This window comes from Acinonyx jubatus, chromosome A1 (genome assembly GCF_027475565.1).
Source record: "Acinonyx jubatus isolate Ajub_Pintada_27869175 chromosome A1, VMU_Ajub_asm_v1.0, whole genome shotgun sequence".
Lineage (NCBI taxonomy): Eukaryota > Metazoa > Chordata > Mammalia > Carnivora > Felidae > Acinonyx > Acinonyx jubatus.
This window is the reverse complement of record NC_069380.1, coordinates 130,939,505-130,953,610: the sequence shown is the minus strand read 5'-3', so window position 1 is coordinate 130,953,610 and position 14,106 is coordinate 130,939,505. Positions and strand designations below refer to the sequence as shown.

Here is a 14,106-nt window from a genome sequence, read left to right as displayed (position 1 = left end):
CAAAACCCTCTCCTCAAATGAAATGTTATGTGGAAACATACTATATAGATTAATAAAAGCACAGCCAATTGCTGAGCCCAGGAATCCAAGCCCTATAGGTCTCCCTTTGTTGTCTGGGGCAATCCCCTGAGGGCACTTTCCTGAAACCCTTAGGGCTCCCCAGAGTGCTGTTTTAAAACCACTAATTTACACCAACCCTTTCATTTTTCCAGCCGAGGAAATACACCCAGAGAGTTTGTGTTTTATCCAGTGTTACAGGATAAATTAGTTGGATTAAGAGCAGTCTTCACATGTGCCATGTTTAAGAAAACACTATTGGACCATTATGGAAGGTCTTATTTCTAATGCAGATAACTTTTTCTATCTCATTTCTTTTAATCAGCCAACTTTTATTTGGTGTTCATACTACATAGGAGATACTTTCTATGACTGTAACTGATATAAAGAATTATATCAGTGAGACACAACCCCTGCCTTCAAAAAGCAAATAGTACATTTGGGAAGATAAAATATGCAGTAGAAATGTTATACCAAATTTAAATACAGGTTCAATACTTGAAATGTAGCAAGGAAGTGTGGAATTAATTATAAAGAATGATACCAATAATAAGCTCTTTTGGAGCTCAGAAGTGGGTGCTGCTACTTCATTTGGACTAGAGAAAGTTTTAAAAAGGAGCTGTGGTTGAGCTCTGTACTTGGCTACATAAATAGGTGTAAGGAGTATGTCATATGAACAAGAGCAAAGCTTCTGTGAATTGCAGCTCCTACATTTATCTCTATATAATGCTGGGGAGGTTCTTAACCTCTGAGCCTGTTACTTGGTCTGCAAAATGGGGATATATCGGATGTATATCAGTTAAGTACATATTAAGTGGTGTAACATAAATCTTAAAATGTCAGTAGTTTATCACAATAGAGATTAATTTTTCCCCTATATTGGTGTTTATGGTGGACAGCTTTCCATGAAGTCACTCAGTGACCCAGATTGCTTCTCTTTTAGCGTCTGCCTTCTGTGTGTAGTTTTTCAGAAAGAGTAGAGAATTCTGCTGGGTAAGGTTTTCACGGGCTGGGCTTAAAAGTGGTGTATAGTATCTGCCTGTTTTCCATTGGCCAAAACTTGCACGGAGCTATACCTGAACACAGAAGATGTGGTGCACAATTTGGAAAGGAAACAAGTTTTAGTGAACACAAAGAGGTCTTTGCTTCATCAAAGAGTTTTGGGGAAGATTGGAGGAAATATATGTGTCATGTTTAGTACAAGGCATGGGAGCATGTAGAAGAATTTAAATGTCCTTTTTAAAGTATAGGTAAATTTATAGAAGGTCTTGCTAGGTACAGATAATCCACTAAATTTCTATTAACATGCATTGTAACTTCTTTTCGGAGAGATATCAACTTATTTTTGACTCTTGTTAATAAATGATAATTAATATTTAAAATGATCCTTCCTGGTAAATTCTTTGTTTCTTTTTCTTTTAGCATGGTGTAATTGCCACAGAAGATGAAGAATATTTTATTGAACCATTAAAGAATACCACAGAGGATTCCAAACATTTTAGTTATGAAAATGGCCATCCGCATGTTATTTACAAAAAGTCTACCCTCCAGCAACGACATCTGTATGATCACTCTCATTGTGGGGTTTCAGGTGAGTGAGTGTGTGGTTTTTTACAAAGTCTATTGTATTGTATTGCCACTCTCTTTCTTCTGACACTATGGTAAGTGAGGTTAATAATAAGTGTAAATAGGAATTTGGGCAATTAGAATGATAATGGCCAGAGTTCTTTTAAAAGATGTCACCTATCCAAATGTCATAGGATTTCACTCATATTTGGAATTCTCTCTTTCCATCTCTCTCTGCCCCTACCCCACTTGCACTCACACGCACTCTCTCTTGCTCTCTCTCTCTCTCTCTCTCTCTCTCAAATTAAATAAATAAACATTAAAAAAATAAATAAATAAAATTGAAGAAATGTCTTAAAAGAAAAAAAAAAGAAACATACAGCAGGGACATTAGTGGTCAAAAAAGGCTTCATGGAGGAAGTGACTTCTTTTTTTAAAATTTTTTAAATTTACATCCAAATTAGTTAGCATAGGGTGCAACAATGATTTCAGGAATAGATTCCTTAATGCTCCTTACCCATTTAGCCCATCCCCCCTCCCATAATCCCTCCAGTAACCCTCTGTTCTCCATATTTAAGAGTTTCTTATGTTTTGTCCCCCTCCCTATTTTTATATTATTTTTGCTTCCCTTCCCTTGTGTTCATCTGTTCTGTGTTTTAAAGTCCTCATATGAGTGAAGTCATATGATATTTGTCTTGGACTAATTTCACTTAGCATAAGCGAAATTGCATCCATGTAGTTGCAAATGGCAAGATTTCATTCGTTTTGATTGCTGAGCAATACTCCATTGTATATATATATACCACATCTTCTTTATCCATTCATCCATCAATGGACATTTGGGCTCTTTCCATATTTTGGCTATTGTTGATAATGCTGCTATAAACACTGGGGTGCATGTGTCCCTTCCAAACAGCATACCTGTATCCCTTGGGTAGATAACTAGTAGTGCAATTGCTGGGTTGTAGGGCAGTTCTATTTTTAATTTTGGGGGGAACCTCCATACTCTTTTCCAGAGTGGCTGCACCAGTTTGCATTCCCACCAGCAGTGCAAAAGAGAACTTCTTTCTCCGCATCCTCACCAACATCTGTTGTTGCCTGAGTGGTTAATGTTAGCCATCTGACAGGTGTGAGGTGGTATCTTATTGTGGTTTTGATTTGTATTTCCCAGATGATGAGTGATGTTGAGCATTTTTTCATGTGTCGGTTGGCCATCTGGATGTCTCCTTTGGAGAAGTGTCTTTTCATGTCTTTTGCCCATTTCTTCCCTGGATTATTTGTTTTTAGGGTGTTGAGTTTGATAAATTCTTTATAGATTTTGGGTACTAACACTTTATCTGCTGTGTCATTTGCAAATATCTTCCCCCATTCCATCAGTTGCCTTTTATTTTTGCTGATTGTTTCCTTCGCTGTGCAGAAGCTTTTTATGTTGATGAGGTCCAAGTAGTTCATTTTTGCTTTTGTTTCCCTTGCCTCTGGAGACTTGTTGAGTAAAAAGTTGCTGCAGCTGAGGTCAAAGAGGTTTTTGCCTGCTTTCTCCTTGAGGATTCTGATGGCTTCCTGTCTTACATTTCATCTATTTTGAGTTTATTTTTGTGTATGGTATAAGAAAGTGGTCCAGGTTCATTCTTCTGCATGTCGCCGTCCAGTTTTCCCAGCACCACTTGCTGAATAGACTGTCTTTATTCCATTGGATATTCTTTCCTGCTTTGTCAAAGATTAGTTGGCCATACGTTTGTGGGTCCATTTCTGGGTTCTCTATTCTGTTCCATTGATCTGAGTGCCTGTTTTTGTGCCAGGAAGTGAATTCTAAGCTGGGGCCTGAGGGAGAAAGAAGGTAGCTGTGCACAAGTGGAAGAAATGTGGGTAAAGTGTTCCACATAGAGGAAATAGCATTTACAAACTTTCTGAACAAACAGAGAGAATGTCACATTGCAGTCATTACCAGTTCCTATAACAGGATACATATTAGAATGTGGGCTGCAGGGATAGGAGTGAATTTCACACTGGGTGAGAAGTGGCAGTGAGAGATGACACTGAAGTGACAAGGAAGGCCCAGACACAAAGGGCTTGTAAACCATGTTAAGGAGTTTGTTTATCTTAAGTGTGCTGGAAACCCATTGAAAGGTGTTAAGCAATAGGAATCACATGATCAGATTTGGGTGTTAGAAATATTATCCTGGCAGTCCTATAGAGACTGAATAAGAGAAGAGCAAGACTAGAGGTAAGGAGTTAGGAGGCTCCTTAGTCTAAAGATTAGAAAACTTACAAAATAGGGGATATTTTGGCTTGGCATGATAGAAAGAATATGGTTTACTCTAGCTTTGGACAAACTACCCAGCCTGTCTGAGTACTTCTTTCAGCACACATTAATCACTCACATGTAATTTTGCTATCATTATTATTGAGATGACTGTTTCTAGTATTTAAAGAACTTTTGTATTAAAAAAAAAGATTAGGAATGCCTGGCTGGCTCAGTCAGTGGAGTGTGCAACTCTTGATTTCAGGGTTGTGAGTTCAAGCCCCATGCTGGGTGTAGAGATTACTTAAAATCTTTAAAAAAAAAAAAAAAAAAAGAAGATTAGATTTGTTCTGTGTAGTTCTAGTAGCTAAAACCAGAGGTAGAATATTTCAGAAGCAGGTTTTAGCTTAATACAAAGAAAAGTTCACCAACAAATGATTTTAGGAAAAAATGGTATAGGTTCAACAAGTAGATTTATAGAAAATAGAATGGGTTATCTTATGAATTAGTGGATGCGTCACTCTTTAGTTTATATCCATATGCTTCTTGGGCTCCTTCTGCTTCAAATATAAGTGCTCTTTGGAGTTCTTTCTTCAGCTGACTGTTCTCTTTTTGCATATTCTCTTCATGAGTAATCTCTGGAAGGTCCTTCTTGATGAAGAATAATTGGTACTAGAAAAAGGCGACTTAAAGTGAATCCACTTAAGATATGAAATAAAATTTCATAGGAAACAGTGAAAGAATATTCATTGAGTAATGAAACTAAATATTATGGAAATAGTTTAGTTTTTCTTAAATTTAGCAAAATTTAGGCTATAATTACAACTATATATACATTCTTGAAAAACTACGATTAAAATATTTAGTTGTTTATTGTGAAACAATTTTCTCATCACTTTTGCTGTAATATGACATCCTTCACTTCATGATCTTAAAGATCACTTTTTGCAAAAATACTTAATGATTTCATAATATTCTGAAAAATATCTCTTGACCCTTAGATATTCAAGTTATCCTCTTTTGAAGTGCCTATCTTATTATTCACTGGCCTTACTGGGGCAGATCCTTCTTTTCCTAAGGTTTAAGGACGAGTCAAATAGTGCAGCAAATCCACTCTTAGTGCCATCATAAAATTCTGCCCTTTTTGGGGAAGATTTTCTTTTTCCACAGTCTCTCCCCCTAGCTTACTGTGTTATTAGTGGAAAATAAAGCAGGCCAATGAGATATTCTTGAGTAACTAAAAAATCTTGAGTGGATTACTGTGACTATTTCCTAACTTTTAATCTATTCACCAGTCATTTCTGTTACCTTTAACACCAGTCCATGTAGTTCAGACCCCTGTTATCTCTTGCCTATACCACTATAATGACTTTCTAACTGGTCTTCCTGTCTTCAGGTTTGTTGTTCTGTCTTTAGTGTGTTTTCTCTTAAATCTAGTTTAATTATACACCTTCAAACACTTCACTGGCTTCCCATGAGTGGAAAACATTATAGTAGTTCCATAGGAATATCACTAGAAAAGGTATTTTGTGTTTAATGAGTTTGAGATAGGTCTGGTTAAGAACTACTGATCTTGGGGTGCCTGGGTGGCTCAGTCAGTTAAGTGGCCAACTTTGGCTCAGGTCATGATCTTACAGCTCATGAGTTCGAGTCCCACATCGGTCTCTGTGCTGACAGCTTGGAGCCTGGAGCTTTCTTTGGATTCTTTGATTTTGTCTCTTCCCCTACCCTACTTGTGCTGTCTCTCTCTCTCTCTCTTTCAAAAATAAATAAACATTAAAAAAAATATTTTAAAAAGAAAAAAAAAGAACTACTGATCTTAATTCTGATACTATTTTGACAGCATAATTCAAATGACATGTGCGTTTATGGGTATTAATTGCCAATTAACTGGTTATTGGGAACTCAATTTTATATCAAAATATAAGTTGGAAAAACCATTTTGAAAGTGGGTATATTTGTCTCATATTCAGATATAAAGTTTCCCATTCTAATTAGATTATGCTATTAATTTTTTAAAAATTATGAGAAATACCTGTTTTTTGTAGAAAATTTAGTAAGTATGTGATAAAAAGAAAAACAAGGAAGTGAAAGTTGCTCCTTTACCATTACCCAGGTATAACTGAATGCTCCTATTATCCATTGTTACAGATATTATTATGTCTCTGTACCTGCATGATTTACTTATGTATTTATTAGATAAATATTCATTTAGCATGTATGTGTCAGGCTAGATATTGGATATGCAGCAATAAATATAACAGGAAAAGTTTCTGCTCCCATGAAGCTTGTATTCTAGTAAAGAGAGACAGTTAACTAAAAAATCAACCAAGGAAACAAATACATAGCCAAGTACCAAGAAGTAATAGTGCTTTTAGTGAAAAATAAAGCAGGTCAGTGCATTAATTGTGAATGACTGTATGCATTTAAACATATTTTGAGATTGATGAAAAATATAAGATCTTATATCAGGTGGCAAAGAGATCCATGTGTTTGGTTTTGGGGAAAAGTTATTTATTGTATATGTTTATGGAGGAATATTTTCTTTAACATTCTATATTCTATGCAAAATTAAATTGAGCAAAGCATATGTAATGAGTATCATTTGAATATCTACAAATCTTTGTTATGAAATAAAATTAAGTCAATTGCATATCCTATATTAGACTAAAAAAGATAGTACAGATGATTAAACTTAACATTAAACAATTGACAATTACAGAATGTAGATACTGGTTTGTAATGATCTAATCATGCTGGATTGATTTAATTTTTAAAATGAAACCAGAGGAGTGCTGAGGCCTAGGGGCACTTGTACCCCAATGTTTACAGCAGCACTTTCAGTAATAGCCAAATTATGGAAAGAGCCTAAATGTCCATCAACTGACAAATGGATAAAGAAGATGTGCTGGCCTTGTAGAGTCGGCTTGGGATTCTCTCTCTCTCCCTCTCTCTCTGTGGCCCTGTCCCATTTGCACATGCTCTCTATCAAAATAAATAAATAAACTTAAAAAAAAAAGAATGTCCATTAAAGACATTATATATACATTTATCTGATGGAGTGATAAGCAAACTAACAACGTAAGTCTGAAATTTATGAAAATGATGATAACAGTAGCTACCTTATACTGAATGCTATTTAATGAGAAACAGCGTTGCTGTGTTTATTTTGCCCAATAATGTCTAATTCTTTTCATAGTACTTGAAATAAATATAAGGAGAAATTGGATGGATCAGAGAAGTGAAAATGACAAAATAATGGAAATTAAATCCTATGTTTAGACATTTAGGCTGTCCATCCAGAGAAAGGGAAAACAAGGCATGATTTGAATACATGAGTGGTTTTAGGATCATGGAAGACTGAGCAAAAGAAATTGGAATTATGTTAATGCAGAAAGGATTTTGACCATTTCAGCACAATATTACTATAAACTCAGTGGCTTAAGCAATATGTTTTTATTATCTCACAGTTTCTGTGGACCACAAATTGTACATGAATGAATTATCAACTTAGCCTTAGCCAGGACCGGGTTCTCATCTGGTCTTGACTGGGGAGGAATTCCCACGTTTATTGGCAGCATTCAGTTCCTTGCTACTATAAGACTGAAAACTTTCGTTTGGGGCTGGTTGTCTGCTAGAGGCTGTCTGTAGTTCCTCGCCATGTATAGTTCTCTAACTTGATTGCTTGCTTCCTCTAAGCCAGCAAGGGAAGGACTCTAGGAAGAAAAATGCTACAGTATTATGTAACATAATTATGTACTCATTGATATATAATCATGTACATCGCATTATCTTTGCTGTATTATACTGTTTAGAAGCAAGTCACAGGTCCCATCCACACTAAAGGGGAAGAGATCACACAAAGTGTAAACAATAAGAAGTCTTGGTGGCCACCTTGAGTCTTTCTAGAATAGGGGAATACTTATTGGTTATCTGGAAGTTATACTTTTTTTCATGTTTGTTTATTAATTTGGAGGGGGAGAGAGAGAAAGCGAGCATGTGTGTGATTGGGGGAAGGTCAGAGAGAGAGGGAGAGAGAGAGAATTCTAAGAGGCTCTGTGCCATCAGCATGGAGCCCAATGCAGGGCTCGAACTCACTGTGAGTGAGATCATGACCTGAGCCAAAATCAGGAGTCAGAAACTTAACCGACTGAGCCACCCAGGTGCCCCTGGAAGTTATACTTTTAATGTTTATTTCTTTTGGAGAGAGAGAGATACAGAATGCACGCTGGGGAAGGTCAGAGAGAGAGGGAGACACAAAATCTGAAGCGGGTTCCAGGCTCTGAGCTGTTAGCACAGAGCCCGATGCAGGGCTCGAACTCATGAACCTTGAGATCACGACCTGAGCCGAAGTCAGACACTTAACCAACTGAGCCACCCAGGTGCCCCCTGGAAGTTATACTTTTGAAATAAGAAATACTATGTCTCTGCCTCTCTGGACCTTTAGGAATAAAAATACTTAATTTATATGAGTTTCAAAAATATTTTACTGTTACTTTTCATAGTCATTTCCATCTCTTATTGCTTAAAACTTATATCAAAGTAATTTATAAAAGGCAAGGCTAAAGAAATTAGAAAAATAATAGAGAATACTGCCAATTTCTGTCAAGCGTATTATATAAATTAATCTGATTTTCCTCACTAAGTTTTTCAATAAGTAGAGGTTAGAAAGACTTCTTATTCAACATACAGATATGAAAGTGAAGTATGCAGAGGACCTGTACCTTTTCAAGTTTATTAAATAAAGATGAATATAAATCGGTCAAGTGTTTACAGATGCCATCGTACTAAAAGGTTGCCTGTGTACTGAAGGACCAAATGTCTAGAAAATAAAGGATTAAACTGTAAACCACAGTAAAATGTAGTTTAAAGCAAGTTATGCTGGAACCATAATCTTTCAATACTCATTCTAACACCGTTTACCTCTAGGTTTTAGAAGAGGAAAACTTTGGGTTCTCTGTCAGTATAAATACTTGTACACCACAAAATTAAATAAAAAAAAAATTCAGTCTTTTCGAATTGAGATTTCTAGGTATGCCTGTATGGCTCAGTTAATTTAAGCAACCGACTCTTTATTTCGGCTCAGGTCATGATCTCGTGGTTCATGAGGTCAAGCCCTGAGTGGGGCTCTGCACTGACAATATGGAGCCTGCTTATGATTCTTTCTTTCTCTCTCGCTGCCCCTCCCTCAATTATGCTCCCTTCCCGTCTCTCAAAATAAATATATAAACCTTAAAAAAGTATTGAGACTTATAGGGCAGAATTCCTCTAATTAAGAGAGTTTAAACGTCAAAAAAATATATATTTAAAAAAAAAAGGGGCGCCTGGGTGGCTCAGTCAGTTAAGTGTCTGACTTCGGCTCAGGTCATGATCTCACGGTTGGTGAGCTCAAGCCCTGCATTGGGCTCTGTGCTGACAGCTCAGAGCCTGGAGCCTGCTTTGGATTCTTTGTCTCCCTCTCTGTCTGCTCCTGTCCTGTTCACACTCTGTCTCTGTCTCTCAAAAAGTGAATAAATGTTTTAAAAAAATATATTTAAAAAAGAAAGTTTAATAAAAGCATCCTACTTTAAAATAAATACTGTGAAGGAATAGGATTTTGTGGGGAGTCTGACTGGCTCTGTTGGTAGAACATGTGACTCTTGATCTTGGGGTGGTGAGTTCAAGCCCCACATTGGGTGTAGAGATTACTTAAAGGCATAGGGGCACCTGGGTGGCTCAGTCATTTGAGCGGCCGACTTCCACTCAGGTCATGATCTTGCAGTCTGGTCCATGAGTTCGAGCCCATGTTGGGCTCTGTGCTGACAGCTCAGAACCTGGAGCCTGCTTTGGATTCTGTGTATCCCCCTCTCTCTGCCCCTCCACTACTTGTGCTCTGTCTCGCTCTGTCTGTCAAAAATAAATAAATGTTAAAAATTTTTTTAAAGGGAATAGATTTTTGCAGTGTTAATGTTCTTCATCAGAACTATTTTAGAGGGGCTGCTGGGTGGCTCAGTCAGTTGAGCATATGACTTTGGCCTAGGTCCTGATATCACTGTTCCTGAGTTCAAGCCCCATGTTGGGCTCTGTGCTGACAGCTCAGAGCCTGGAGCCTGTTTCAGATTCTGTGTCTCCCTGTCTCTCTCCCCCTCCCTCACTTGTGCCGTCTCTTTCTCTCAAAAAGAAAAAAAAAAAAGAAAAAGTATTTGAGAGTGTTTAGAAAGTTAATGCTCTAGTTGTTTTTAGAAAAAAAAACTGTATAAAGTACATATTCTATATTTAAAAGTATTATGACATAATCACTGAAATAATATGAAATGATTATTTAAAAAAATTTTTGTTATGTAATTCATTGGGCTTATTTTGTTTTGTTTTTATGAGCAGCTATATGTTATTAATGTTTATTTTTTCAGATAAAATGATTGTTTTGATACTTGTAAAAGGTTTAGTTTTCTCACTGCCGCATTTCCTCATCCCTTCTCCTCACTATGAAAAGTCTTACTGCTTTAGATAGTTTATGAGAAGCATGTCTATATGAAAGATCTAAAAATAAGTAAGTTTAATTAGTGAACCTATCTGAATTAATTATTTTTATTGTAGACCTCATAAGAAGTGGCAAACCCTGGTGGCTGAATGACACATCTACTTTTCCTTCTTCACTACCAATTAATGGCACGCATATCCGCCACAGACAGAAGAGATCAGTAAGCATTGAGCGGTTTGTGGAGACATTGGTAGTGGCAGACAAAATGATGGTGGGCTACCATGGCCGCAAAGACATTGAACATTACATTTTGAGTGTGATGAATATTGTAAGTTTGATGCCTCTATATAATATTTTAACTTAATAATGTGTGGTTTTGACTAAGGTCATGGATTTTTAATGTGAATTGATGATTTTAAAAATTTACTTGTCTGAAATGAGAACAAAATGATATATTAATGTTTCAATTCCATAGGAAATAAATGTAAAGGTGACTTTATTGTTCATTTTCAGATAATATGACAGTTTGAATGGGTCGTACTAAATCTTGTTTAAGAGGTTTTATTTGACTTGGAACATCAGCTCACCCTCTTAATTACTATTTGTAGTTCAGTTTTAGGAGAAAATGTTTCTTGAGGTAGATTTGTATAACAAATCTTTTATGGAGGCATCTTGGGGGTAGAGTTCTAAGTGATATGAGATCAAATAATACCTTTTTATATACACAGTGGTTAAATTTATGAACAATTATTTTACCATTCTTTAAAAAAATATTAAACAATCACCCTATGATTTTTGTCTGACTTTGTGTCTTTTCTTATTTTTTGGAGGTCAGGTTGCCAAACTTTACCGTGATTCCAGCCTAGGAAACGTTGTGAATATTATAGTGGCCCGGTTAATTGTTCTTACAGAAGATCAGGTAAGAATGAGTTAGTTTAGAAATCTAAAACTCTTAACAGACAAGCTATAGAATTATGTATTACAAAATAAAATATCTTATTATTGGAAGTTCTAGGAAGTTCTAGTTGAATATGATTTTCACTCCTAAGCATTTAATATTTTAAGCAAATTTTAAATAGTTTATAAGAATATACCTCTTATGTCATGTTAGAACTATATATATGTATATGAGCTATGTGTTTCAGTAGAAAGATGAGTATTGGCATGGCAGATCTTATAATAGTGGTTTTGGTTGCTAATGATCACATATATTCATATTATCATTAAAGCTGACACTAGAAAGAATGTTCAATAGTACACTAAACTCTAGGTCAGATATTACAGAAATAAAAATTGGCAAGAGATTATTCCTAGAAACCACTGCTTCTAATTATAGTCCCACTTTAGTCTTCAGAAGTTTTAACAACTGACCTTAGTAATTTGTTTGGAACATTTCTGGTATGCATGTTGTATTGCAGCCAAACTTGGAGATAAACCACCATGCAGACAAGTCCCTCGATAGCTTCTGTAAATGGCAGAAATCCATTCTCTCCCACCAAAGTGATGGAAACACCATTCCAGAAAATGGGATTGCCCACCACGATAATGCTGTTCTTATTACTAGGTATGGCTTGTTGCAAATATTTTACCTCTGATTGTTGTGTTTAATATTTTAACTATATTTGGTTCTATCTAAAGCCTCATTCAGGTAATAAGTATGTTGAAAGCAAAATGTTAATTTGTTATTCACCAGTGAGACAATATATTACCCTATTATTGGTTTGCATCAAATGAATCAGATAAGAAAAAAGAACAGATTTAGAGTTGACTTAGAAATTTAATAAACATCTTTCCTTCTACTCATATCTATTCATAAAGCTTAACTGGAAGCTCATATATGTTTTATTAATTGAAATGCATAGTAAAACAAAGGTTAAACAGTATGAGAAGATTAAATTTTAAAAACAAAAATGAGTCATCACTCTTTTTAGAAAATATATTATAAAATATAATGTTATAAAATATATTAATTATTCTTACCTCTAAATTATTAAAAGCGAGGACATCAATAGTTGTATAATTTACTTAGATGAATTTTTTATATTAAATATAATTTATTGTCAGATTGGTTTCCATACAACACCTAGTGCTCATCCCAACAGTTGCCCTCCTCAATGCCCTGGATGAATATTTATTTAATTAAAAATATTTTAATTATGGTATAAAGAAGCAGGTATATTACATTATATGTTGAATAGCTTGTTTCTCAGCAAAATTGTTATTTGATGATAACCCACTGAATTTTTATATTTCTTTCCAAGTTTAGAAAACTGTGTTCAGATCCTTTTATTCCTTACTCTCCAATAAGAACTCTGTGAAGTAGATATCATGATTATTTTTCCCATGTGAATAATGAGGAAACTAGTTCAAAATACTTAAATAGCTCAAGATCACTCATTTAGCAATATAAAGTTCAGGGCTCAACCCCTGGTGATCCTATCTTCTTTGATTATACGGTGAGTATACTATACTTTGATTACAGCTTTCTTAGTTTGTTTATACCCTAATTATGACTGGTGAGAGGCATGCTTAAATCATTTTAAGATGAGCATGTCTTTTGACCTGCTATCAATTAAAAAAAAAAAAAAAGCAATAAACAAAATGGAAGCATTATTCTATCTTGGTGAAATGGAATTGCCTTTGTTATCTTGATCATTTCTTTTAATTCACAAGATAGTATTTAACATGTATTTCATCTGTACTGTGCCCATTGACTCTACATTAAATTCTATGGAGGGAGTATAAAGTTATATGGCATCAGAATCTTGAGATCTCAGAAGATAATGTGAATTTAGCTTTTTAAAAAATATACCTGTTAACTAAGTTGTAGATTTAAAGTTTCAGAGTTTATTTTTTTAACAATTACAATGACTTCAATTGACTTCATCTACCTGGCATCATAAGCCAGGTAGATGTTTATGACATGCTTGCTGAATAAAAACAACATTGTATGGGTTCTATATTCATATGTGTTGACATGTCAGTCTGATAAATTCTGCAATTCCTCGGAGTCTTGTGGTCTGGAATGATTCCCAAATATATTTGAGGAGTTAAAAATATACTAAGCATTGTGCGAATATAGAAACCTTTGTGTAAAAATATATATGGATATGATTAGTGTCAATGAAATTACTACAGGAAAATGTCTGTTATATATGGTTAACAAAATGATTACAGATATTTACATTGGCTTCTGTGTTTATATTTATAAAGCCTACCTCTCCCTAAAAGGCAATGCCTAGTGGGCTCCTGGTGCTTTTTTGTTATTGTATGAGCATTCAATTTTTAACTTTTGCATCAGATGACAGTAGCTATACAAGGAGTGCACATTTATAAGTATTTGAGTAGTGAAATATGTCTGGGCAGTTAGCCATCCTTTCTTTGCACTGGCTACTACATTCAGCTGTCTGACTTGTTCCTCTGAATTGACCCACATATTTTTCTGATCCTCTGCAGAGCTCTTCCTTGTTTCTATAAGCCACTTTGAGTGCCTTTTTGATGCCTGAGGTTTGAACATGAACTTTTGTTTTAAACTTGTCTCCTAATGGTCACACTAGCCCTAGAAGTGATCTCAGAATTTAATAGAACAGTACTTTGAAGAGTTCATATCTCATATCATTTTAGATTGGTTATGTAGTGGAGCTTAGAAAAGTGTCTCTTTGAAGCAGCATAAAATGCCTTTTGAAATTGTTATAAAGTCCCAAAGTAACTTTTATCTTATTTAAAAGTCTACTTACATAAAAGTCTAATTATCTTTGAATTATTAGGGCCATGCAGTGAC

The 14,106-nt window shown here is 35.2% G+C and overlaps 1 protein-coding gene across 1 annotated transcript in view; it reads left to right on the top strand.

The window, feature by feature from the left end:
* Positions 1–14,106, top strand: part of ADAMTS6 (ADAM metallopeptidase with thrombospondin type 1 motif 6) — a 290,745-nt gene that overhangs the window by 10,693 nt on the left and 265,946 nt on the right. Inside the window, exons 3-6 of the mRNA XM_027041049.2 lie at positions 1,480–1,648; positions 10,442–10,653; positions 11,161–11,244; positions 11,744–11,889. Coding sequence (XP_026896850.1) covers positions 1,480–1,648; positions 10,442–10,653; positions 11,161–11,244; positions 11,744–11,889 — 611 coding nt within the window. The remainder of the gene's footprint in view (positions 1–1,479; positions 1,649–10,441; positions 10,654–11,160; positions 11,245–11,743; positions 11,890–14,106) is intronic.